Source organism: Peromyscus eremicus, chromosome X (assembly GCF_949786415.1).
Source record: "Peromyscus eremicus chromosome X, PerEre_H2_v1, whole genome shotgun sequence".
Lineage (NCBI taxonomy): Eukaryota > Metazoa > Chordata > Mammalia > Rodentia > Cricetidae > Peromyscus > Peromyscus eremicus.
The window spans coordinates 84,765,663-84,790,898 of NC_081439.1; the positions used below are offsets into that span (position 1 = coordinate 84,765,663).

General features: G+C 39.6%; 2 protein-coding genes across 9 annotated transcripts in view; one reads left to right on the plus strand and one right to left on the minus strand.

Annotated features, from left to right (window-relative positions):
* Positions 1-8,686: 8,686 nt before the first annotated feature.
* On the minus strand, positions 8,687-19,746 carry Morf4l2 (mortality factor 4 like 2). Of its 5 annotated transcripts, none has more exons than XM_059250935.1 (4): positions 19,726-19,746; positions 15,984-16,073; positions 11,401-11,497; positions 8,687-10,238 (listed from the first exon to the last, which is right to left on the minus strand). In XM_059250935.1, the coding sequence occupies exon 4, from the start codon at positions 10,211-10,213 to the stop codon at positions 9,347-9,349; it is 867 nt and encodes a 288-aa protein (XP_059106918.1). In that variant the 5' UTR covers positions 10,214-10,238; positions 11,401-11,497; positions 15,984-16,073; positions 19,726-19,746; the 3' UTR covers positions 8,687-9,346. The 5 variants fall into 5 exon arrangements, with proteins under 5 accessions (XP_059106918.1, XP_059106917.1, XP_059106916.1 ...); XM_059250934.1 differs by lacking the exon at positions 19,726-19,746 and adding an exon at positions 17,890-17,965; XM_059250933.1 differs by lacking the exon at positions 19,726-19,746 and adding an exon at positions 17,403-17,532.
* A 465-nt stretch (positions 19,747-20,211) lies between these two features.
* Positions 20,212-25,236, plus strand: part of Plp1 (proteolipid protein 1) — a 101,564-nt gene continuing 96,539 nt past the window's right edge. For 3 of the 4 annotated variants that reach the window (XM_059250938.1, XM_059250942.1, XM_059250941.1), the window contains exon 1: positions 20,212-20,873. The gene's annotated coding sequence lies outside the window, so the exon portion shown is untranslated. The remainder of the gene's footprint in view (positions 20,874-25,236) is intronic. The other variant, XM_059250943.1, reaches the window with a different exon arrangement.

Below are 25,236 nucleotides of genomic sequence, written 5' to 3' on the forward strand. Positions count from 1 at the left end.
ATTAGAACTAAGACTTCACAGCCCCATGCGTGGCGGCGGGGGTGGGGTGGGGGGCATTTCTTCCATTTTTGCTTACATTTTCTTTAGCATGTCCCTGGTTCTCATTACTACGCTGTCATATGAAGCTCTGTTGGACTAAATTCTTCCTTTCATCTTCCACAAGTGTGAGATATGTAATACAGTCTGAATGCTCTCTTGATCTCCCTTCCTTTATTAATGCAAAGCCTCTCGCCAGCTTCTCTTTGGTGTACATTGACTCTTATCTTGGCATATGCTTCTAGGAGGATCTACACTATCTTTCACAGATAGTCTCATGTCTCACAGCTTCATGTAGCTGTACAAGTTTTCCCAGGCAGGACAGTATAGTGGTTAAAAGTACTCAAAACTATCTGCGAAGTAGATTGAAGTCCCAGGTCTGCCACTCTTAACTGTATGTCTTTGGCCCCTAAGTTGCCATTTTTGGTGTTGATGATTGAACCCAGAGCTCAATGTGTGCTCGACCACTGAACTATACTGTTTTGTTGCATTTTGAAATGATCATGACTACATAACTACACCAAAGGGTTGTTGTAACGTTTATGAAAATCACTTAATGCCAACACATAGTGCCATATGTATCTTCCATCTTCAGTAGATGAGGTCAGAGGGGGAGAAAAGATCTCACTAGGCATTAAAGCTTTTGACGAGTTTGGAGGTAGAGCTCTCATCCGAAATCTATGGAGCTCTAAGTATATATGCTTCAATGTGCTTCTAAACCTAGAATTTAAATTAAAGTTCAGAAAAACACATGAAACAAATACAATGATTACTGTCTTCTATTTTTAACTCTTCAAATGAAAATGTTGTTTCTTTGCTTATACATAATCCACCACATAATTCATCCTGGGATACAGAAATGGCATGGAAGATCATATCTGGACTTTCCGTTTCTTGTCACATCTTACTAAGACAAGTAGCAATTCTCAACCTGAGGGTCAAGTGACCCTTTCACAGAGGTCACCCAAGACCACTGGAAAAAACAGATATTTACATTATGATTCATAACAGTACCAAAATTACAGTTAGGAAGTAGCAATGAAAATAATTTTATGGGTGGGGGTCATCACAACATGAGGAACTCTATTAAAGGGTCGCAGCATTAGGACGGTTGTGAACCACTTAAAGGAAGGAAAGAGGCAAATTATTTGGAAACATGTGCTTGAGTGCCCATCAATGGTTACACGCAGCATTTGGTGCTCTATTCGTGTAAAAAATATCTTATAATATAGTAATAATTCTGTTAAATGAAGAAGAAACCGAATTCAGAGAGGCTGACTACATAGATGAAGTCCTTAATCTAGTAAATTGTAGAGCTTGGATTTTTGGCTGTTTTGTCATACTTCAAAAGCCCACGCTTTCCACCCTACTCTGCCTTTTTACCTTTTTATGTGCACTGGTGTTTTTCCTGCATGCATGTCTGTGTGAGGTGTTGGATCCCCTGGAACTGGAGTTACAGACACTTATGAGCTGCTAAGTGGGTGCTGGGGATTGAACCCAGGTTCTCTGGAAGAACAGACAGTTTTCTTAGTCACCATCTCTCCACCTCCACCCCCTCCCCACTCTGCCTTTTAAATGTCTCTTAAACATTAGATGGTCACTTTCCAGGACTAAGGGTCTAGCTGGTATTAATTCGCAGGGCAGTATGTCAAATCAGAAGTTCACTCTTAGGTATCAAGATGTGACAGGTATGAAGTTATATCCACCTTTCAAACAACAAGCCAGCAGCTCTAAAATCTTATTATAAGGAGGTTTTAAAGGGCCAAGAGCAGAGCTATGAAGAGGGGAGGGTTTTTTTCTTTTTCCAGAGTTTTTCTTTTTCCTTTTATTTGTGGTGGGGTTATGTTGCTATGTTGGGGATGAAGCCCAGGGCTTTGTAAATGCTAGGCAAGTACTCCATTGGGACATATCCCTAACCCATTCTGAAGAGGAGTTTTCTTAGCCAGGCTTTCAAGGACGATGAGTTGTGTTGCTTTTCCCTTCATCCCACAGGTTCAGCTAGACCTCTTGAAGTTGAAACTAAGAAGCACAATGGGATATTATCTGTTTGTAGCATGAGAAATCTTAGCAGTTAAAGAATGAAACTGTGCTGATGGAATACAATGGAGGTGAATGTGTTGTGATCTGTCTGAATTTCCAGTTAATCAGGAAGAAAAAGATACATGCGTTTGCCTGTGTGCTAGAGATGGACCAGGAAGGAGAGCAAATGCTTGGTATTGAAGCCTTCCGGAGAAATGTTTGGGTGTGCTATGAGTCTCAACGGAGAAACTGTATGGAATGCATGGATGGCTGGGGGAACAACAATACAATGTTTTACTGATGGTATACAAATTTCAGTCCAGTAGCTTGTATGTACTGAGAGTCTGCTTTAAGTAGTGGCTAGATCCAATAGCTGTGAAACAGGTTTGCTATACTATAAGTCAAGAAGTTACAGTCCTTGTCCTGCTTACTTTCTCTTCACTCCAATGGTGGACAGGCCTGAAGTCAAAATCTGTAAGCTAGGGAAGGAGGATGGGCCAAGAGAAGAAACTTGGTACATCTCTTACTGGTGGAGGGTCATCAAAAGTTGGTGCAAGCTAAGCAGAGAAGGCTTAATCCTAAATAAAACTCAGGAGGCCCCTTATTATTTGGTATTGGGCATTCTAATCACTTAAGACTCAATTTGTGATTGAAAGTAATTGTACAGCTATTTAGAGGACAGAAAAGTCTTGAGCCTGAGAAAAATTTAAGTTTAAATGTATCATATTACACAAATTTAAAGCTGTGCTTTCATATCTTCTCTCCAGTATTTTTTGTCAATATATTGACTGCATTTGCTTGGCACTGTGTCTATCACATGCCATGCTCCTATGGATGAATACTATTAGTGATTTAACTATAACTACTGTGGGATATTTGTACACTCTGTGAAGATGTATTGCTATGATTGGTGCAATAAAAAGCTGAATGGCCAATAGCTAGGCAGGGGGTATAGGTGGGATTTAGTTAAAAGAAAGGAAGAGGAGGAGGAATCTAGGCATGCAGGAGACGGAAACGGGGGTTGCAAGACGGAAAAGAGGTAATATCATATGGTAGAACAAAGATTAACAAAAATATGGGTTAATTTAAGTTATATGATCTAGTTAGGAATAAGCCTAATCTAAGGTCAAGCTTTCATAATTAATAATAAGTCTCTGAGTTGTTATTCGGGGGTTGGCAATCCAAAGATAATCCAATGAGAAAGCTTGCTACATGTGACTTGCTGTTCCAACTTCCTTCTGCTTACTGTTTGCCTGCTATATATTTTTCTGTCGTATTTTTTACAGTGCTAGGCATTCAACTCAGGGTCTTACCCATGCTAAGCAAGCATTCTATCACTGAATTACACTTTATCCTCTTCCCATCATTTTATTTTAAACTCTTCTGGGTACTTCTAAGTATACCCTAAAAACAACCCTGAACTCTATGTCCTGTAAAATAATTCAGCCTGGGGTTTTCTTTGAATAAGAGGGTTTAATTCATGTGGGTTATTGACATATTGTAGATCTATTTCTGCCTTCACAGTTCTTTGTGTTTTCTATTTGCCATGTATTTTCTATGCATATTACCATCCCTTCCTTTCTTGTCTATTGGACCAATCGAGTTTTCTTTGAAAATTTGAACTTTTTTTTTTTTTTGGTTTTGGTTTTTCAAGACAGGGTTTCTCCATGTAGAAGCTTTTTTTTAAATAAGTAGGGTGATAACTTTATTCAAAGGAAATAACAGTTTAGATTAGAAAAAGATAAACTGTCAAAATTGACAGTGGCCAAGATCAGTAAGAGCCCCAGGTTATAGCCTGGGGTGTCCTTTTATAAGGTCTAAAAGAAAAAGTTTTGTTACTTGTACATCTGTTTTTAATTTTCAATAATTACTAAAAAGTTTTCCAAATTATTTATCTACCTATACTTTTAGCACAACCTAGAATAAAATATCTCCCAACCTTGTATTCTTCCTTGTACATATTTTTACATTATAGTTTGGAATATATACTGCATATATATTATTACATATGTTTACCTTGGAAATTAAATGACAAAAATAAGGAAGATAAAGGAACTCTCCAATTTTTTGAGACACATCATTTTATGTAGGCCATGCTTAAGCCTCTAGTCTTCTGAGTGCTGGGATTACATGCATACACCATCACACCTGGTTTTCTTCAATTCTTCATGGTATCTTTACAGACCTTTACTCTGGAGACATCAGGCTGAGAACTATCTCTCTTGAGGATAGATCCCTCACACTTTACCTTTTTGTAAGGGAGAAAGGAGAATGATCATTTCTGAATATTTATTCTGTGCCAAAAATAGCCCTGGCTGGCCTGGTATTTGCTATATAAGCCAGCTGGCCTCAAACTCACAGAGATCCTCCTGTGTCTGCCTCCCGAGTGCTGGGATTAAAGGCATGTACCACTACATATGGCTGATTTATTTTATTTTTAATGATGTATATCTGTATGTTGGTATGCACATATGAGTACAGGTGCTTATGAAGGCCAGATGAGGGTGTCAGATTCCCTGGAACTAGAGTTACATGCGGTTATAATTCTCCTGGCATGGGTGTGGGAACTGAACACAGGTCCTCTGTTAGAGCAGTATAAACTCATACTGCTGAGCCATCTCTCTAGTCCCTTAAAGCAATTTAAAAATGTAGTATCTCTTACATGTTTAAGCAAGTGAGCTAAACCCCACTCCTGGTAGGCCTCTTGTTTGAAGTTTTAATAACAAATCCTAGCCGGGTGGTGGTGGCAGCACAAGCCGGGCAGTGGTGGCACACGTCTTTGATCCCAGCACTTAGGAGGCAGAGGCAGGCGAATCTCTGTGAGTTTGAGGTCAGCCTGGTCTACAGAGTGAGATCCAGGACAGCCAGAACTGTTTCACAGAGAAACCCTGTCTTTAAAAACCAACAAAAACAAAAACAAAAAACAAAACAAAAACAAAAAAACAACAAAAAAGCAAATCCTGTTCATCCTTTGGGATGTTTCATGAGTATCATTCATACAATGTTTCCTGAACTAGATTAAAGTTCTTCTTAAGAACTCATCTGGATAGTCTAACCCTAGATCCCACAGAGGATGTGAAGACAAAGGGTTTCCAAACCTGCCCAATTCCTAATTCAGAATTTGAGTACCTTAAGCCATCTGACCCAAAGAATTCACCTATGTAAATGAGGTATTTACTAAGATACAAAGACTCTATTCATTGAGCAATTTACATGTTCCATGCACCAGGGTTAAAGAGTGAGAGTAATTAGGTGATCAATAAGGTGCATACAATTATCAGCAAAACCCCTTTATTGTTTATGCAGGCCCCTCTGCTACTCTTCCCCTGTCCCTTTACCTAGACCAACCAGAAGTTTTGGAGGACTGACTAACATGTAGTATGTCTAGTCATTGCACAATGGTCATACTGGAGCTGGGTTCCGCTATTGTCTGACAAATACACTGATGGACCGCCTAAAAGCATGTTCAGGCAAGTAACTTAGTGCTCATTACAAAAAGGGGTGACGCTGACAGCAAGAAATATTATTTTAAGAATTTATATCTAAGGCTGCATATGGTGAGGAATGCCTTTAATCCCAAAACTTGGGAGGCAGAGACAGGCAGATCTCTGTCCTAGTTAGGATTACTATTGCTATGTATGATAAAACATCATGACCAAAATCAAGTTGGAGAGGAAAGGGTTTATTTGGCTTACACTTCCACATTGTAGTCCATCATTTAAAGGAAGCCAGGACAGGAACTCAAACAGGGCAGTAATCTGGAGGCAGGGGCTGATGCAGAGGCCATGGAGGAGTGCCGCTTATCAGCTTGCTCTTCACGGCTTGCTCAACCTGCTTTCTTACAGAACCCAGGACCATCAGTCCCAGTGGTTGCCCCACCCACAATGGACTGGGCCCTCCCCCATGGATTATTAAAAAAATGCTGTACAGGTTTGTCTACAGCCAGCATTATAGAGGCATTTTCTCAACTGAGGGTCCCATCTCTCAAATGACTCTAACCTATGTAAAGTGGACATAAAACTAGCCAGCACAAAGGCCATCCTGATCTACATAGCAAGTTTCAGGTCAGCCAGGGCAACATAGGGAGATATTGTCTCAAAACAATTTATAAAGGATAAAGAAAAGCTCCTTTTTAAAATTAGCCTCTATCTTTAGCTTTCTTTACTTTCCTGTCCACTGTTACTTATAGAAAAACCATTAAGGATACCTACTATTTAGCTTTCATATATGCTGTGGATATATGACCATGCTATTGATATATGACTAGGCTATGTGTCTCACAATTTCCTCCATGTTGTTTCACCATGAAGCTGTTTAAATATTTATGTACTTAAATCTACCCATTTTTGATGGACACTTTGCCAGTAATCTAATATTCAGAAAGGGTATATCTGAGTCAAGAGCATAAAAACCTCTATTTTAGGGCAGCATCCTTTGGTTTCATTGATGAAATGTGAACCATTAATCCATTTAGAATATACTTTATAGTAAAAGGTAATGCAAAAAAATCACTCCCAGAAATATTTTCTCAAAATGTTTGACTATTATCCTTTCAGTGATTCATATGTTCCAACATATGAAATACATATATTCATTCAGACATTTATATTCTGTTCCTCTATTCTGGTGGCTAAAATAGGCTGTTTTAGTGAGTGCCAATTTGTAACAAATTTTACTATGTAACAACTCTTTTAAAATATTTCTTTTATTTTCTGTGTGTTTTGCATGCATGTATGTATGGTCCTCAGAACTGAAGTTATGGATGGTTGTGGGCCACCATGTAGGTGCTGGGAATCAAGTCCAGGTCCTCTGCAAGTGCTCTTAACTGCTGAGCTGGCTCCCTAGGCCCCTCCTTACCTTTTTTCCCTAGAATTTTCCCATTGACATTTTATTTCCATTCACTCATTTTAAAACAATGGAAAAAGAGACCATAAATTTGACTGCAAGCAAGTAGGGGTATATGGAAGGGACTGAAGGGAGGAAAAAGGGAACTGACAAAATCATAGTTCCAAAAATCTTTAAAAGAAGTAACTTTTTAAAAATGGAAAGAGAAAAGCACACCCCCCACCCCCGACATACACCAAAACCAGAGTCCTTTTCATATCAGTCTGGGGACAAAAACACTTTTATGTTTATTCTGATCTCACCTTTATTAAAATATACACATTCATAATTCTATGCGTGTATGGTAAAATAGTAATTATGGTTATTTCATGTATGCTAGACAGCCTCACGTTTTACCTCACCTCCTCCATTCATTTCTCTCCTTGCTCTGTGTACCTCAGGCTTCCCAATATAGCCTACATATATAAGGTCTTCCTTCTCTGGCTCCCAGTTTGGCAAAAGGGAGGAGGCTATATACTGGCATGATGCAGAAGTGAAACAGAGGTTAGACATTTTTTATCTTGGCATCTTTGTTTTCAGGATTCACATGTGCATCACAACTGCTGTCAGACGGCCCCTTTCCACACAGCCGTGTACCATTCAGTAACCTTTGCCCCACTCCCTATCACCTCCTTCCCCTAGGGGTACTAAACCCCGTGTGATGGACTGGATTATAAGGCCCCTCTTCATATAGTCCTTATTACTCAAAATGTAGTTATATTTGAAAAGTCTTTACAGAAAGAAGCTTAAGTGATGTCACCACAGCAGGCCCTAATCCAATTGACTGGGTCCTTGTAAGAAGTTAGCAAATGTATGAAGACACAGAGATGGTCAGGGACAATCCTACAGAAAAGCCAGCTCTCTCATACCACGATCCTTTCATGTGGCAGAACTAAGAAAATAATTTCTGTTCATCAGTCTGTGGCACTGTTATGCTTGTCCAAACTGAACAATATATGCCATAATTCTGCCTTTCTGCCAATAATGGGGAAAAAAACGCCACAAAAACCTCAAGGACTCTGACTGGGATACATGATTCCCACTTCCAATTGGCCCTTAATCACATTTCCCCAAATTTTAATTAAAAACTATAGAATACTTTTCTTGCTAAGAGTAAAAAAACAGCCATGTGGGGGTGGGGTGGGTGGTCGGGAACCATGACTGGGAAATTTCCCTAAGATTTAGAAAAATCCACAAGTATTCCTGATAGAAATAATACATAGGGTGACTATCCATGCTTCCTCTGGTGGGAAAGGATTAAAGCTTTGAGTCTGGGACCTGGACATAGAGTTCTCAAAAGAAATAAAAAGAACAAGTTTGGGGCAGTTTAGAGTACTCATCCTGGTATACATGCCAAAGTCACAGGCGTACGCATCCGGAACAAACCTGGCTGGTACGAGCAGCAATCTAGCCCAGAGAAGCCACACTGAGGAGGGGCAATGACTTGATAGGGCATAACCTTACTTGCTCCAGCAAGCATTTTGTAAAGAAATATTTTCACTTTTAATTATGTGTATGTGTGGGGGCACGTGCATGTCCATACAAGTACCTGAGATGGTCAGAAGGTACCAGATCCCCCGGGGCTGGAGTTACAGGTGGTTGTGAGCTGCAGGGAACCAAATCGTCTTCTATCCAGCCCAAGAAAGGAACTTTTCTTTTGGGAAGACAAACAAATTCTTCTGTGCTGCCAAAATATTTCATGAACCTGCATTTGTCAATCGCGGTAACATAAAAGGCATACCACAAATTTTTTTGCTTTGAAATTTAGAAACAAGTTTTATTTAAGATCTGAAATACAATTCCTAAAATATCAACTTTTCAGAAAACTGTGGCTACACAATAATGCATTGCCTCTATCATGTTAGAACGTGCATTAGACTCAAAATACAAAAACCAGGAAACAAACCACCATCCTTCAACAATTTGAGCAAAGATAGAATGAATGCCTAAGGAACAACAAAGATGGATTTGCAGAGGATGGGCTGTTTACGTCAAGCACCATAAAAAAAAAAAAGCACAAATGCATGGGTTTTCAGGTATATACATTAAGTTGAACCTTTGGCACTAGGAACCAGGGCATCTTATCACGTAGCATTAACACATATTAGAAAACCGTGTAGTGTCAAAGGGATAGAACCACCAGCATTCAAGCAATGTTGTCAACTAGGCAATAAAATGTTCTACTGATTTTCTTCTTTGTCTAATTACTGCATACACTGGTAGCAACTTTGAAATGAGGAAAGGAGCCAGGCACTCCTTTTATTTTCTGCTTACAACAGAACAGGAAACAAACTGAAACATAAGCCCTGTTTTACATCGACAGTTTTAAAGAACATCAATTATACAATGAAAGGACTAAACAGAAGTGTTTACAGATACCAGACAATAGTGAGTGGTCAGTAGACCTTCACAGGGCTTTGCGATGGTACTCAGCAGAAGCCACTTTGTAATCACTGGCAGTAAACAGAGAGGCAGAATTCTTTGCCAGATACTTAAGGAAATCATGCAAATAGCCCAACAATAATGCAAGGCTTTTCTCATCAAGGGGCGTATAGGCCAACATTGCCCCAATTCTCACAAATAATCTCAGTAGGTGTGGAGCCCCATAGATCTGCGACATTGGCGCATCAGGGTGAGCCAAAAGAATTTCGGCATATTGGGGCCTTTCAAACTTGTAGAGCAGCTGAGTGCCCAGCATCACATTGAAATACTCCTTTATCCCTCCCACAACTTCATTAACTGCATACTCCTTATTATCAACATTTCCCTGCGACTTCTTGCAATTGGCATACTCCTCAAGAATGGCATCTACATTCTTTTTAGCAGGGAGCTGGAACAACTGCTTCTGCCTAGTAACCAAGTCCCAGTCCTCTACCAGCCATGGTTTTAACTCTTCGGGAATCTTCACCTTCACCTCCATTCTATTCTTAAATGCCTCCTCACTCTCCACAGTGGGGTCAGCCCGCGCCCTTTTCTTACGAGGGGGCTGGGCCACTTCGCTGGTACTGCCACCGTCCCCGTTGCCAGGGGTCTTCTGCTTGTTCTTGCGTGTCTTCCGCACAGAGCCAGAAGGGGGGTTCTCAGCAGAGCGACCCCCCCACCTTCCTGGGAGGGCTGGTTCAAGATTCTTTGGCTGTGAACCAGCTGACTTCTTTCCTGAGGCAGCTCCCCTCATCTTACTTCTCTGCATGTTGCCTCGAGTTGGCTTCTTAAAGTTGTCTTCTTCAGCAGATTGTTGTCCACGAGTTTGAGAAGCCTGCTTTCTGGAACTCATTCAACCCTGCTTTTTATTCCAACCACTGTAACACACAAAGTATTGTATTTGGTTGTTTACTAGCGTGACTTTGAGGACCATCAGAGCACACCACATGCCCAAATCTGTTGGCTATGGATTTCAGGTCCTAGTTCTGGACCATTTATAAGTGCATTTCTATCTCCTCCTTTCTCTAATCCTTACTACCACCCACAACCCTTGCCTCACCCAACAACTCACCAGACATGCCCACAAACTCACTTCTTGATGCTATTTAAAAGACAGGGATTTAATTTTAGAGAAAGATATTGTGACAAAACCATAAAAGGAAATAGAGTTGAAATTCAAGACTTTGGAACAAGAATGAGAATTTGAAAGTAATAGGGAAGAGTAGTTTAATGGGTTGTAGGTAAAATGAATTAACAGTAAAAGTTTGTGTATACAAGTCTAGGGAGGCCTTAACCAGTGTAACGGCAATGAAGGGAAACAACACACACACACCCCTCACACAGAGGGACACAATAACTGAAGGTTAGATCCAAACTGGACTCTGTACCACTAAGCCTAGAAGGTTAATTAAAAGCGCAGGTTCTCAAGGGTTAGTTTACACCATCAGAAAACAAGATTAGTCCAATGATAGCTACATGCACAAAACATCTCAGTGACTGCTTGCTGCAAGATGAGAACTGGGGAAGGTGGCAGGAACAACATTCATGTTTGGAGGAGGATCTTATTTGTATCATCGTCAAATGAGGATGATATATATACACACTGCTCAGAGGAGGAAGATGCTTAGTTTGAGACTTTTGTATCTGGGGTGTGCACTTGAATAGAATGTTCAAACTCAGGTCAGAGGTCAGAGCAAAGAAATGGAGATTTAAGTAATTGTTGTATAGCTGGTAGCATATACTATGAACCAGTGAACAGTTTCATTGAGAACAGAGGAATTTTACACATAGAATTCTGGAAAACCTAAGGAAGAAAGGTATCAGGTATTAGAAAGGAGTATCAAGAAAGAGACCACAGATAAAATGAAATGGTGAGACCCTCATTGGAGAATAAGAATGTGATTTTGGAAGCTAAAGTTAGGTTTCAAGAGAAAGAAATGTTCAGTGAAAATATTTAATGCATGTTCAGTGAAAATGCATTAAAAATAAGTCTCCTGCTACTCTTATAGCATGACTCATTAGACAATCCCCTTGACTTACACAATCTTCCTTCTTTCCCTTCCAAGGACTCCTAGTAAATTCCCAGATGGAATCTTACAGATCTCCTATGGTCTGAAGGATGAAGTGGGAATACAACCTAAAAAGGAAAGTAGGTATGCGCAATGAAGATGAACTTTTGTGACAACATGCAAGAAAAAAAAAATGTGTCTTAGACATATGAACTAAGCAAAGGCCCATACACTGACACTGAAAACGGTGCAATGTCACTAAATAGGGAACTAGCACAGAAAGGGAGCCTAAAATGGACAAATAGCACAGGAAGAACTAAGCACTATTCCTATGACCAATGCGATCCCATGTTTTAAACAGGAGTGTAAATGTGTAAAACATGACTGTTGCATACTCAGGGCAACCCCAAGAAAAGGATGACAGCCCAGCTTTAATTAAAGCCAGATCTAGCCAATCATGTGGGTAGGTATCATGGAATTCCCAAGGAGGAAAATTCAGACTTAAGACTTGCTTAGAAATGAAAGCCATAGGTGCTTAGAATACTATGCAGTTTAAGGAAATACTCTTTAATTCAAAAGACACAAAGCTCCAAGCAGATAGTGGAAGGCAGTATCAGCCTTCCAAGCATTGAAATTGGTGAACACAGAAGCTAACAATATGGGAATGAAAATTATGCTGAGATAAAAATTGCCCTGTAAAGGTTCTGTGGTGATGGTAGCTAGAAATGCCATTATCCTGTAAACTCTCACACTCAAAAAAAGCTATTGCTAGGGTTTTTTTTTATTTTTTTTTTTTGCTTTTTTAAATGTAGAATTATGAGGACAGAAAGGACCTTGGAGAATGAGTAAAGTCCAGAAAGTTAGACTCAATCTAACTGTTCCATAAAACCGAAAAAAAAATTTTTAAATAAATTAAAAAAAAAAATCACAGCGTCCAGGAGCCATTTTGGAAGCCATACTGAATCATCAGCTCTTCCTTACCAATGAACTTGAGAATGACAGCTGAACTTATTACATTTTTGCCCATTTTGTAAGAATTCTACCATTCATACACATTCCTATGCTAAATGCATTCTTGATATTTCTATACAAAATTGGGGCCATGCTTGTATGACCAGAGTAAAGGCAAGGACACATGCCTGACTCTACAGCCCAGGTGCTGGGATTAAACCTCTTCTACATCTAGCTCCTAGATATAATATACGTTTCAGGACAGATTTACTATTTACTATGCTCTGTACCCACATTTCCTACAAGTTTAACACCATCCCATGAAAAAATTGCCATCATATATTAGCACACAGTGCTTAAATTTTGGCTCAACTTTGTCTCTTCCCTGCCTCCCCAAACCTCACTATTAAATGTTGTTCAGGTAGCATACCTACCCTTTACTCCAGTCTTCCTCTCCCTCATTTAAATACAATGAAAGCCCCAACACAGAGCTTGTATTATACTTAATCTTGGATCTTTTGCAGCACATAGGTCTTGGACCAATATACTATTTTCCCACTCCCTGCGTGCTATCTCTTTTCTTTCCTTTTTTTTTTTTTTTTTTGGTTTTTCGAGACAGGGTTTCTCTGTGTAGCTTTGTGCCTTTCCTGGATCTTGCTCTGTAGACCAGGCTGGCCATGCTATCTCTAGAATTATCCAGAGAAGAGGAACGTAGTTTTATGTTTGCCCCTATTTGTGTACTGAAGTAGAGGTGAGCACATGTTATCAAATCTTGGATCACATCTTTAAAAAAATCATGTCCCCATGTTAAGGTTATAATATTCATCTCTTGGCCTATGATTTGACATTTTCTTATATTTTTCCCAACACGCCAAGTTGATTTATTTGGTGAATCAAGAGGTATAACATATTTAAGGCTTTTTACCATGGTGCTAAATTGTTTTCCCTTCAAAAACCGTATGTATTCATAACCCTAACAGTGAGTAAAAACACACATCTTCTGGGAAGCACCGGCAAATCTTCACTTTTATTTTTGCCTTGCATGTAAGGCAAGTGCTCTACCACTGAGTTATATTCCCAAGCCTCAGTACCTTTCATTCAAGGCCTCCTACATATTAGGCAAGCATTCAACTGCTATGCCAACTATACCCGAAGCTTCAAACATCTTCTTTTTTTTTTTTTTTCTAATCTAACTTGCATAGTGGGGTATCTTCATTTGAAAATGTGTGATCTCAAGGCATCTTCATAAATCAGTGGTCAGATCTTTTTTTTCCTTACATGGGCATTTTTATTTCCTTTTCTTCTAGGGCGCTTGTTTCACATTGATCACAACACCATGTTTTTTTGTTCAAATATTTTAAGTGTGTTTAATAGTGTCTTACGGACTGCATGTACTCATATCTCAGTATTACAAATAAACCTGGCTGGCTTTTCCTTTGCAACCTTTGGTTTTGTTGTGCTCAGGGAAAATGCCAAACAGATGTTAGAAGTGAGTTCTTACATTACTTCTTTGTATGTTTTTAGTTTCCCCCAAATTTACAGCAATATTTTCTCAATGTTCATTACTGATGAGTCTATCCTTTTCTCAATGAGAAATGCTATTTTATAAATATTCATAAATATATGACTTTAAAAAAATATGACTCTTGAGGGGCTCTCTTCCCAAGTCCAGGCTGGTCTGGAATTTGCATCAACCTTCCTGCTTTTGCTTTCCAACCACTGAAGTTACAGGCACAAGCCACCACACCCATTTCTAGGTCCTACCAGTGATAATTCTGGTTGTTCTTGTAACAGTATCATAATGGTTCAATTATTACGGTTTAAGGGCATAAATGTTGTTTTAGAATACTACCTGTAAATGGATATAAAAGGTGACTGGGGTGGTATTATTTTAGAAGCAAAATACTGGAGATAACCTTACAGTGTTTGATGAAATGTGGTATATTTGTAATATGGAATATCATCTTAGCTAAAGAAATGTCACTGTGAAAGAAACCATGAAAAGAAGTTAGACAGAGCTCTATGAATGGACAAAGACATTCAAAGACAATTTGTTAAATACACAGGTAGTTATAAAATAGTATCTATATCAACACCATAGTTTATATAAAGAAAATCATAAAACACTCTTATGCATTATCTGTACACATTTTAGACAAGTTTGCAATTAGGTTATCTAGAAGGAAATGAAGAAAGCTGGTAGGGAGAAGTAAGGTTAGTGAGAAAAACCCCAGAGCCATACACATTCCTCACGACTTTGTGATGTGCTCACCCATGGATTTTACATATATTTTCATTTCATTACCACTGTACACTGTATGCTTTATAGGCATACTACTCAGACAGTTCCCAAAGGTCCAAGTCAAGATCCTTTTCCTCTTTGAGGCTTTCCTTATTTCAGAGCTCTCTCTCTCTGGCCCTTGCTTTGTCAGTCCCTATCGATCCACTTTCAGCCCCCAGTCATTCTCTAAATTGCCTCTCTACCAGGGAAGTGCTCTCCGCTGCAACCTAGCTTTCACAAAGGAGAAAAATTAAGGAAATTATATAACTCCTGTCCAAATGTAGCTCTGAAGAGACTGGGACACACCCCTTTTCTTTTCACTGCTTCATGCAACCAGACTCCAAATGCAGTTTTGTGTGTATGTGTCACAAACATATGTAGCTAACAATTCCAACAATTTGTTGGCATAAACCTTTCATTAACTGTACAATTGGGACCACACATTACATCATTTTTTTCATTTCTTGGTCTCTGGATAAAATCAGGTATACATCAACTTTCTCATTTGCACCTTGAGACATTCCTTATTCTTAAATTTTTTTTTTTGAAAGGGTCTCATGTGATCCAGGCTAGACTCAAACTCATTATAAAGCTGAGGATGACCTTGAGTTTCTGAACTTCCTGCCTCTACCCCAGGCTTGTGTAGAGCTGAGGAATCAAACCTGGAACTTCATGTATGCTAGGGAAGCACTCTACCAACTAAGCCACATTCCCAACCCAATAGATTACTTTCAGTCTGAACAAAAGAGGAAAATGATATAAAAAATGTTTAGCTGCTGGATATGGTAGATAAATCAGGGTTCCTGGCAATTTCCTCTAAAGTAAATGTACTTAAAACTCTGATCAGATAATTTCACAATTCAGTTCTAGTAGCTAATTGCTGCTTCTGGAAAATGAGAAAACCAAAAATATTAATTAAAAAAATTCCAAGAAAATTATACTCACTATTTTACAAGAATGCGTTTTTTTTTTTTGGTGTGTGTGTGTATAAAATGTTTCACAACTACTAAAGCCAGAAGTATTATTCTAGCAAATACTTTTATGAGGACATTTTGGAACAAAGGAAGTTTTGCTCAGGATTACACAGTAAGTGGAAGAGCCGGCAATCAAATCTATCAAGTCTGCAATTGCTCTTGAGAAAAATGTTGTACTATTTGAATCTGTGAAACCATCATATAGCACTAATTTTCAGAATTTTTTTAATTAAGAGATCAAGATTACACAGGCTTATATTGTTTACCTAATGTGCATCCTTCCTCTTTCAGAATTTAGAATACTCTCTCAGATGGGAGCTTATTAATCTTCAAAATATTCCTAGACAGTTAGGGAGGTTGTGTGCTATTATCTTGTCTGTGAACTGAGGCCAGAAGGAAGGCACTTACCCTGTATTCTGCAAACAGGAATGGTTCTGCAACCAGGGTCAGAGCTCCTGATCCTTATTGTATAGCAAACTTAGCTTTTCTGATGGTGACCTAGAAGGTCAAACAAAGAGATGGAAAAAGACAGAAAAAGAGATGAGATGCTGATTTTCTTTTCCATCAGTCAATGCAATTTTATCTCACACAAAGGACACCAAAGCTGATAATGCATAATTTTTATTTTCCTGTGGTTATATTTTCAGATGTGCTTTATTTGTTTGTTATCAATTTTTGAAAAAAATGATTATTTTCTCCTAAAGATAATGTGAAACAAACAAAACTGTAAAGGAACACCATTACAAACCGATGCGAATCCATCATCCAGCTCCAACAATTACCAACTGAAGGCCATCTTGTTTCATCTGTAACCCCACCCACTGCTCCCCCCCACTTTTTTTTAAGCTACCGAGAAAAAAATGACTTAAAAATTAAGAAAATTTTCAAATATATACCAAGAGAAAAAAATGAATACAGGAAACCCCATCTGCCTACCTCTCAGCTTAAAACAATTATTAATCTAGGGTCTCAATTATATCCCTCCCATCTTTCTCTACCGCTGAAATTATTCTGAAGCAAATCCTAGTCATCCACGTATTTTGAAGCCATTTTCAGACATTATTTAATCCCTCAGCAAATATATAAATATATAAATACATATTTCCACAAAATAAAGCAATCTGAAAACATAACCACATTGCTACCATAAACGCCTAAAAAAATCTGACACAATTTCATTAAAGAATATTAATTCCGCATTTAAAAATTCCCGATGCGTCTTAAAGAAAATTTTACAATTGGTGTGCTCGAATCTGGATTCAAACAAGGCCTACTCATCGCATGTGCTTCATATCTAGCTTGCTCTCATTCTCCTTCCTCTACCTCCTTTCTTTTTTTTTTTGATTTTAATGTGGGAAAATTCCAACCCCCAGCTATTCTGAAGCAATTCTCGGCTAGCAAATTATTTTATCGGTAAGGCTTAATATACGCCTATTATCACAATTTCGTCTAGAAAAGAGGATTATGTTCAGAAAAAATACTATATCGAGCGAATCTGCGTAATTTTTAATTTTCTCCGGCTACGCAAATTATCTATCTTTAATAACAATTGCTAATATTTTTCAGAGACAGGCTTCACATTGAATACCTTACACGCACTATTTTATTGTGGACATTTGAGTCCACGTCTCTGAGATGGATACTATTATCACCGTTTTACAAACATGGAAACCGAGACACAGAAAGGAGCCTTGCCCGAGTTGGGCGTTGGCGAGCAGGAATATGAATCCAGCTTTGCCTGAATGTGAAGCCACTAGCTAATCCTGTTTATAGACACGAAGAAAAAAGGAAATCATCGACCCTTCCTCCCCACCCCCACCCCGAAACCTGAAACGAGAATCCAGTTCTTTCCAGCAGCCGACGTGTGATCACTGCTGCTCCTCCAACCGCCATAGTAAAGCCAGGTTTCTCTGGCAACTGATATCCATAGGCAGACACGTCACCCTGGGGGCGGGCTTAGCCGTTCAGCCAATCGTAGTCGTCTTGTCTCCGTTTTAGAATGTTCCATAACCAAATGATTGGACCACCGCCCTCACGTCAGCAGTGACACTCCGCCGCAGTAAAGGCGGGTGCTAGGAACCTGCTTCTTCATGGTTAGGGCCGAAATCAAACCAATTACCGTCCTTCTTCAGTGCGGAGTCCGACCAATGACAGTCGCCCTTTTAGGCTCTTAGCCCGCCCTCCAAATGCGCTACAGCCGTTGGGTCATAAGTCTATAGGGCAGCGTGTTCACGTGGCCTATTTTCACGACCCAGAGTTCCTCTGACCGTGGGTTTTTTTTTTTTTTTGCCCCCACCTCCTTTCCCTGGCTCACCCTTTTTCTCCTGCAGGGAGGCATTATGGGTTTGTGGGTCCGTTCTCCTCCCCCGCCCCCGCACCACTGGGAAAGGAAGTGTCTACGTGGCTTGCGGAAATAGGATAGGCGGAAATGAGCTAAGGTTCCCGCGAGTGGGAAGAGCGAGGTCAAACCTAGGGCCACGCCCCCCGAGCCTGTTGCGCAACTCTCGGAACGGGAGAAAAAAAAAAGGACTAAGGAAGGTTTTGCTGTGTGTGTGTGAGGGTGGTGAGTGCCACGGGCGGATGGCGTGAGAACAAGGGTGCATGTGCGCGGGCACGCTCGCGTGGCCGTGGAGTGTGGGTGTGGGCGCACACCAGCCCTCGTGGCGCCGGAGGTGATGGGTGTGCGCACGCGTGCACTCCTTGCGGTTGGCGGGAGGGGCCCTAACTGTGTGTGTAGGTGAGATGCTTTATATTGGTGGATTGCCGCTTTTTTATGTTTGCAAACTGCTTTATGGAAAGATAAATAATTACGACAAAGTACTAGTAACAGAAGTAAGTAAAGGGCTTTGTTAGAAAAGGCCTGCTGATTTAATTTATTTTCCTTTTTTTTTTTTTTTTTTTTTTTTTTTTTTGTTTGAGACCTGGTCTCGCTATGTAACCCTTGGATGGCCTGGAGCTCGTAGAGATTCCCGTCTCTTCTCTTCCTCCCGAGGACTGAGATTAAAGGCATGTGCCACTCCACCCAGTCTGATTTAATTTTAGACCGTATAGATGCGCATTTTAATCCACCAAAATAAAGCCAAAGCTATATTAGTAACTTAAAAGAGCGCTTCTTTAAAGTTTTCAAGTATATTCCCCTCCTCTCCATCACCGAGACCTTTCCTTTGCCCCTCACCAATTTTACTGCATAATGGCAGAAATAATTTCTAATGAGAACGTACGGAATTAAATATTCCCCTATGATAGAGACCCCTCCAAATTTTTGTGGACTTTTAAGCCTCACCTACCTTTTGTCCTAGTCTCCAAGCATAGTGATCCTTAGGCAAATGGGCATTCGGTCAATTTTCCAGAAAGTTCACTGGGTGAGGTTTATACCTCTTGAATCTGCCACTAGATGTCACCAAATCCCAGCAAAGGATTTGCTGTTAGGTTCCCCGGGATTGTGAGATTTATTTATTTATTGCTCCACCTACTTCTAATTTGATGAACTCAATCATCTCTGGCTGTCTCATATATATCTTAAATTCCCAAATAAGAATAAAATCAAGTTCTGTAAAATAACAACACTAGGCAGGGAATTATATATCCAAATATTTTTGTTATTTTCTTTCCTTAAAAAGAAAAAAGTCAAGTGCTCTTCCAGATTTTCTTTCTCCCTTGTATTCTTTTTTACTCAGCGTTAATAAACGAGCCTAAATGCTGATGCTAAAATCCTGTGTGGGCTGTGGTGGCGCATCTGCAGTATTAGCACTCAGTAGGTAGAAAGACCCCAAGTTGAAGACCAGTTTTCAAGATCATGTCTCTACATAAAAAAAGAAAGAATATCCTTTCTGCTTTTTTGCCTACTTTATTTTCAAAAACTTACAATTCCTCCAAATGGTAATTGCAGATGACTATAGTCGTCTGTAAAGTTAACTCGGAGGTAAAGTTAGACCTCAGTATTGAAAATTATCGTCCTTTCCTCTTGAAATTTTTAGCAGATATATGTGCATCTTAATTTTATGTGATGTTTCTGTGTTGCGAGCAATAAGGTAGGTATGTATAATTGGTATAAAAAAGATATTTTATTATGTGGAGGGTCTTCATACAAAGTTCACACTCTTAAGTTCCTGACTACAGTCCTAAGCTTATCCCCGCCAAGGTGGCTTACCTGTTCGAAGATCCGGTCCAGTCTCAGGATCCCAGGGCAGACTCTCCAGCCGCAGGGTAGATCAAGGTGGCTTCCCTCCAGGTGCAAAGAGGAAGAGCAGTGCTCTGGGTCCCTGCTTATATACTGGCCAGAGGGCGTCATGGGGTCTAGGACTGTGTCTGGTTATCTTGAGTGATGTCACTGGGTTCTGGTTATCAGATCTAGCCTTGGGTGTAGTGCAGTTCCTGACTAAGCTGTTTTTACAAGTCTAAAAGTCATTTTTAAAAAGTGCTCATTGCATTTTACATAACTTGATTGTGTCTTTAGAGTCAGATAGTAAATAGTGGAACATTTCACACTTACTTGCCCTATGTTTCAGGGCAAATGATGATGTGGCCCTGAGATTTTTTTTTTAAATTTCTGTGTGTTTGCATATGTGTGCAGGGGTGCTTGCCTGTGCATGTGCGTGTTCAGCTTCATTTTGCGTCTCTTCCTCTATTTCTGTCCACCTTATATTTTGAGGTAGGGTCTCTCAGTGAGCTTGGAGTAGTCTATGTGGGCTATACTGGCTTGTCAGTGAGCTCCCAGGATTTGCCTGTCTCCACCAATAGTTCCCTTAAAACACTGGTGTTACAGACGTGTGCCCCGTGTTCAGCTTTTATGTAGGTTCTAGGGAACTGAACTCAGGTCCTCATGCTTGAGCAGCAGACACTTTACCCCCTGAGACATCTCCCCAGCCAGACCCTCAATTTTTTTAATGTTTTCTATATTTTGGATGTTGTATTAAATACCTTTTTCTTAACAAAATTGTGCACCATAATCAACCAACAAATATCGGTTCAGTTATCAATGATAAGCACTTGTACACATGTGGGTGAAGGATTTTTTTAGGATTTTAATTTTATTGTTTTTAATTATGTGTAGGTGTATACATCTGCATTTGGGTATGTGACGTGAGTTCAGAGGTCAGAGGCATTGGATCCCCTGGAGCTGGAATTATAGACTCTTCTGAGACACCTGACATGGATGCTGGGAACCTAACTCGGGTCCTCCGGAAGAGCAGCAAGTGGTCTTAATTGCTGGGCTATCTCTCCAGCCACAACGGTGAAAGGTTTTTAGAACAGTTCAACTGTATTTCCTAGGCAGACCAGAAGCATCAGTATCACCTGGTAAGTTACCAGAAAATTAGATTCTTCGGCACCACCTCCAGTCTCATAAATCAAAGGTTCTCTGGATGGAGTTTGGCAATCTATGCCACTACAAATTGTGGTAGTGAATCCAAGGCTCTCAAAAATTAAAGAACCACTGCTTTGGAGGGCAAAAAATGCAACACTTGTTTGTACACCACTAGAGGGTGCCATAGAATGTAAAGCAAAATAAAAAGGACATACGTGTTCTGAGATACCATACATGTAAAGTATCAGTCTTATTTTGCAGATTAAGGAATGTGTAGAAGTGTTACCATAACTGTTTGTATTTTTCAGAGTCTGAAATAATCTTTACGTTATAGATTGTTCTCTGGTTTGACTAATGTTGACTGAACCGAAGTTAGTAGGAAAGCAAACCAAGTATGTGGAAATAGCTTGAGGATTTTCATTCCTTTCCTCCATTCCCTTCTATAATATGGTATAACACAAAAGCTTAGGAGTGGCCTCCTTGTTATTTCTTATTTCTCAGTGCTCTTTCTAGTCTGTAGTTACCTGTTTTAGCTTGTGTCATAATTTTTTATGTACAATAAAGGCCTGAGGGTGGTGAGTAAAACAGAGATTTGAAAACCCATTATGGATCACCCACTCATTGCTTTATACACATAACTCCCAATAATAAGCTTATAAGTTAGGTGAAACTTAATGTCATTTTATAGTGATGAAGCTGAGTTCTGGTGTAAAGTTAATTTCATTCATCATATAATTTACAAGTGATAAAATCTGAATAATTCCTGGCATTTATAATTCTAGTATTCAATTAAGCTTTCTAGTTCTCTGGTTTAGTTTCTATTTAAATGGTTTTTCTTCTTTTTTATTTGTGAGACATTGATACTTTTTGACCCAAGAGAAAATGTAGAGAAGTCTCTCTCTCTCCTATTTTGGCCAGGTTTTATCTGACACCAGATATGCACTCTCCAGGACCCCTCCTCTCAGCCACTCCAATGGAATGGCAGGGTTGTGGCTCATCCAAGCACTTTTAGAAACAATTCAAGGAATTTGACACTGAGTGAGGCTGACCAGGTATTATGGCACACCACATTGTGGTGCTTTGTAAAATAACAGTGTGTTCAAGACTAGAGGTGTTTCAGATTTCAAAGTTATTCAAATTTAAGGGATTTTTATTTTATAAGCTTTATAAACTTGAGTGTCATACCACCTATTAGATAGAAACAAACATTTTATTTTCATGATCTTAGAGCCACCCTATATAATATAGTATCCAGCTAGCATATGTGACTGTTTAAGTCACAATTCATTAGACTAAAAAAAATTGATTCAATTGGTAGTTCTGGCTATATTTCAAAGGTCACTACATATTGTTAGCTGTTGTCTACATTTAGATACAGATCATTTCCGCCGTGACAGAATGTTCTGGACAGTGCTGATTTAGAGGAAATACGGTATGGGAAAGGGCCTAGTATAGTGCATGTCTCTTGACAGATGCCCCAAAAGGTGACTTATTTTCTCTGCTCTTCTCAGAGCAAGGGTGCTCCATTTTATTGATAGGGTCAGGAGAGGGAGGTCAGTTCTGAGGTAGTTTAGCAGGGGTATGTCTGGCACTGGAATCTCTATTTCTGACTGCTGCTACAGTTTTCTAATAGGCCTGTCCTTGTGCTTTACTGGGTAGGCTTGCAAGAGCAAGACCAGGAATAATGTGAACTAGTTTTAGAATCAGAGTAGGATTTTACAAAAAAAATGGCCTAGAAACCATGTTTTCTGTATTCCAGGTAGCACAGGACTCAGCTCTTTCCATCTGTTATCTTAGCAAATCCTCACAGAAGCCCAGAGAAGTTAAACAGTCACCTAAAGTTGCTCAACCAGTAAATTGCAGAGCAAGGCCAGACTTGTTCCTGGCTTTAAAGCCATGCTTCTTCCTGTTATGCTATGTTGCCCCATCAATGTGACTATTCCCCTGCAACCTTAACTTACTAGTGGGATAAGGCCTCAAGTAGATTCCTCACGTATAGTCAGTTCTCAGAAAATGAGAAACATTCTTTAGAGTTTACAGCTACACTGTTGTCTTCACATGATTTCAACTGGAAGAGAAAGATAGCTTAATTGTATTTGGTTCCAAGGCCCAAGGCCAGACAGAAACTATTTAAGGTCTCATCCCTCACAGGATGTTCAGTGGCTCTATGAACCCTGTATTAATTTGCAAGACCACCATTAGCTCATACAATGCCTTTGTGGTAATCAGAATCATAGGCCACCTAAGGGCAGACAAATTGCAGAGATATGTGCACTCCAGTGGAACAATGAGAAAAATGCCCTTCCTTCCCCCTGCTGACTGCTGCAACCTCACCAAGGCAGTTAGTTGAAAAAGACATTTCAGCCAGGAATTGTGTTCTCTTAGTTGAGTACCATTGTGTAGCATGTAACCTGCCTGTCAGTACATGTAGTCCTTTACCTGTCTTACTTTATGAATAACAAAACCGTCCTTGGTCCAAAAGGTAGTGCTTAGTAGTGGTCAGACTGTTCTACTGTCTATCCCCAGTGTCCTCCCATGTCTTATGGGTAGTAAGCAAAATTGCTCTAGCCTAAGTTTTATTTGATATCATATATAATTTTATTTTTTTTTGTGTGAGTGCTTCATGTACATGCATGTGTGTGCACTGTGTATGGGCCTGGTGCACATGGAGGCCAGAAGAGGGCATTGGATCCCCTGAGACTGGTAGTACATGCAGTTGTGAGACAGTATGTGAGAGCTCCAGCCCTAAATCAGAACCAAACTTTAACAATATCAAGTAGAAGCTGGAGAAATGGCTCAGCATTTAAGAGTACTCACTGCTCTTGCAGAAGACTAGGGTTCAATTCCCAGCACTCATGGTGGCTCAGAACCATCTGTAACTCCAGTTCCAGGGCACTTGATGCCTTTTTCTGACCCCAATAGACACCAGGTACACATGTGGTGTACATACATATATGCAGGCAAAACACTCATGCATATACAATTGAATAAATAAATCTAAAAAAGTGTTTAAAATTGGTTCTGATTATCTTATTTAGTATTTCTTAAAATAATGATTGTTTGCCGGGCGGTGGTGGCGCACGCCTTTAATCCCAGCACTCGGGAGGCAGAGCCAGGCAGATCTCTGTGATTTCGAGGCCAGCCTGGTCTCCAAAGCGAGTTCCAGGAAAGGCGCAAAGCTACACAGAGAAACCCTGTCTCGAAAAACCAAAAAAAAAAAAAAAATAATAATGATTGTTTAATGTACAAGGTTAAAAACAAATCTTAATATTTCTCAAACTCTATGAGTTCAAGGCCAGCCTGGTCTACAGAGTGAGATCCAGGACAGGCACCAAAACTACACAGAGAAACCCTGTCTGGAAAAAATCAAAAGAAAAAGTATAAGTTCCACTTAATGTCTTGGTTAATAAGAACTCTTCTGAAGCGAAACCCATGTGTGTACTCTAATCCATGACTGATGAAGCACGTTTTATTTTTTTCTTCTTTAAAGAACTATTTTATTAAAGAAACATTCAGCACTACACAAAAGTAGGGAAACAGTACAAGCAACCCTCTGTCTACCATTAAACAATTTAGATATGTACTTTCAAGTACTACTGGCTTGTCCTTTTAAACATGGCAGTTAATAGCTTCAGAAGCCATAACTTCTATCACTTCTAGTAAAAGGTAGATGCTAGGTGGGAATTACAAACCTAAGAAACTTAGCTGGAGAAAAATGATTCAAAGCAACCACTTGATGCAAAGTTCGAACTACAGGCATCAACAATTACTGGCGAAAAGCAGTCTTTATCTTTCTGAGTTAATGTATACCATGGGTGGCTTTAAGTAATCCTTCCAAGTAAAGTGTGTGCTGACAAAACCATGAATTTTGGCATGCTTTAAGCTAAACTATTAACTCAGGAAGAGAAAAACAAGGGATCATGTGCAAGTCTGGCATCTGAAGGTCATCAAAGGTCATCGCTGACTAGGTTCAATTCTCAATGGTTTGGCCGTTTGAAATAAGCTTTTCTACATCAAGTGGAGCCATGAGGGGGTAGTTGAATTACGGAAGAGAAAACAGATAGCACTAAAAGGACAAATTTTTCCCCTTGACTATTTCCATTTGCTTTGCCATGGGCTAACAAACTAGACTGATCCAAAGAAATGTGTGGGACTGGCTTTATGAAATTCCTATGGAATGAGGCGGTATAAATAGACAGAAAGAAAGACATCCTTATTATAGAAATGCAATTTTGTTTGGCCTTGAAGTATTAGGATTTGGGTTTTTTTTGTTTGTTTGTTTGTGTTTTGGTTTTTCGAGACAAGGTTTCTCTGTGTAGTTTTGGTGCCTGTCCTGGATCTCACTCTGTAGATCAG

Excerpts from the sequence above, each read along its gene's own strand:
- Morf4l2 (XM_059250935.1), bottom strand. The coding sequence starts at position 10,213 with ATGAGTTCCAGAAAGCAGGCTTCTCAAACTCGTGGACAACAATCTGCT.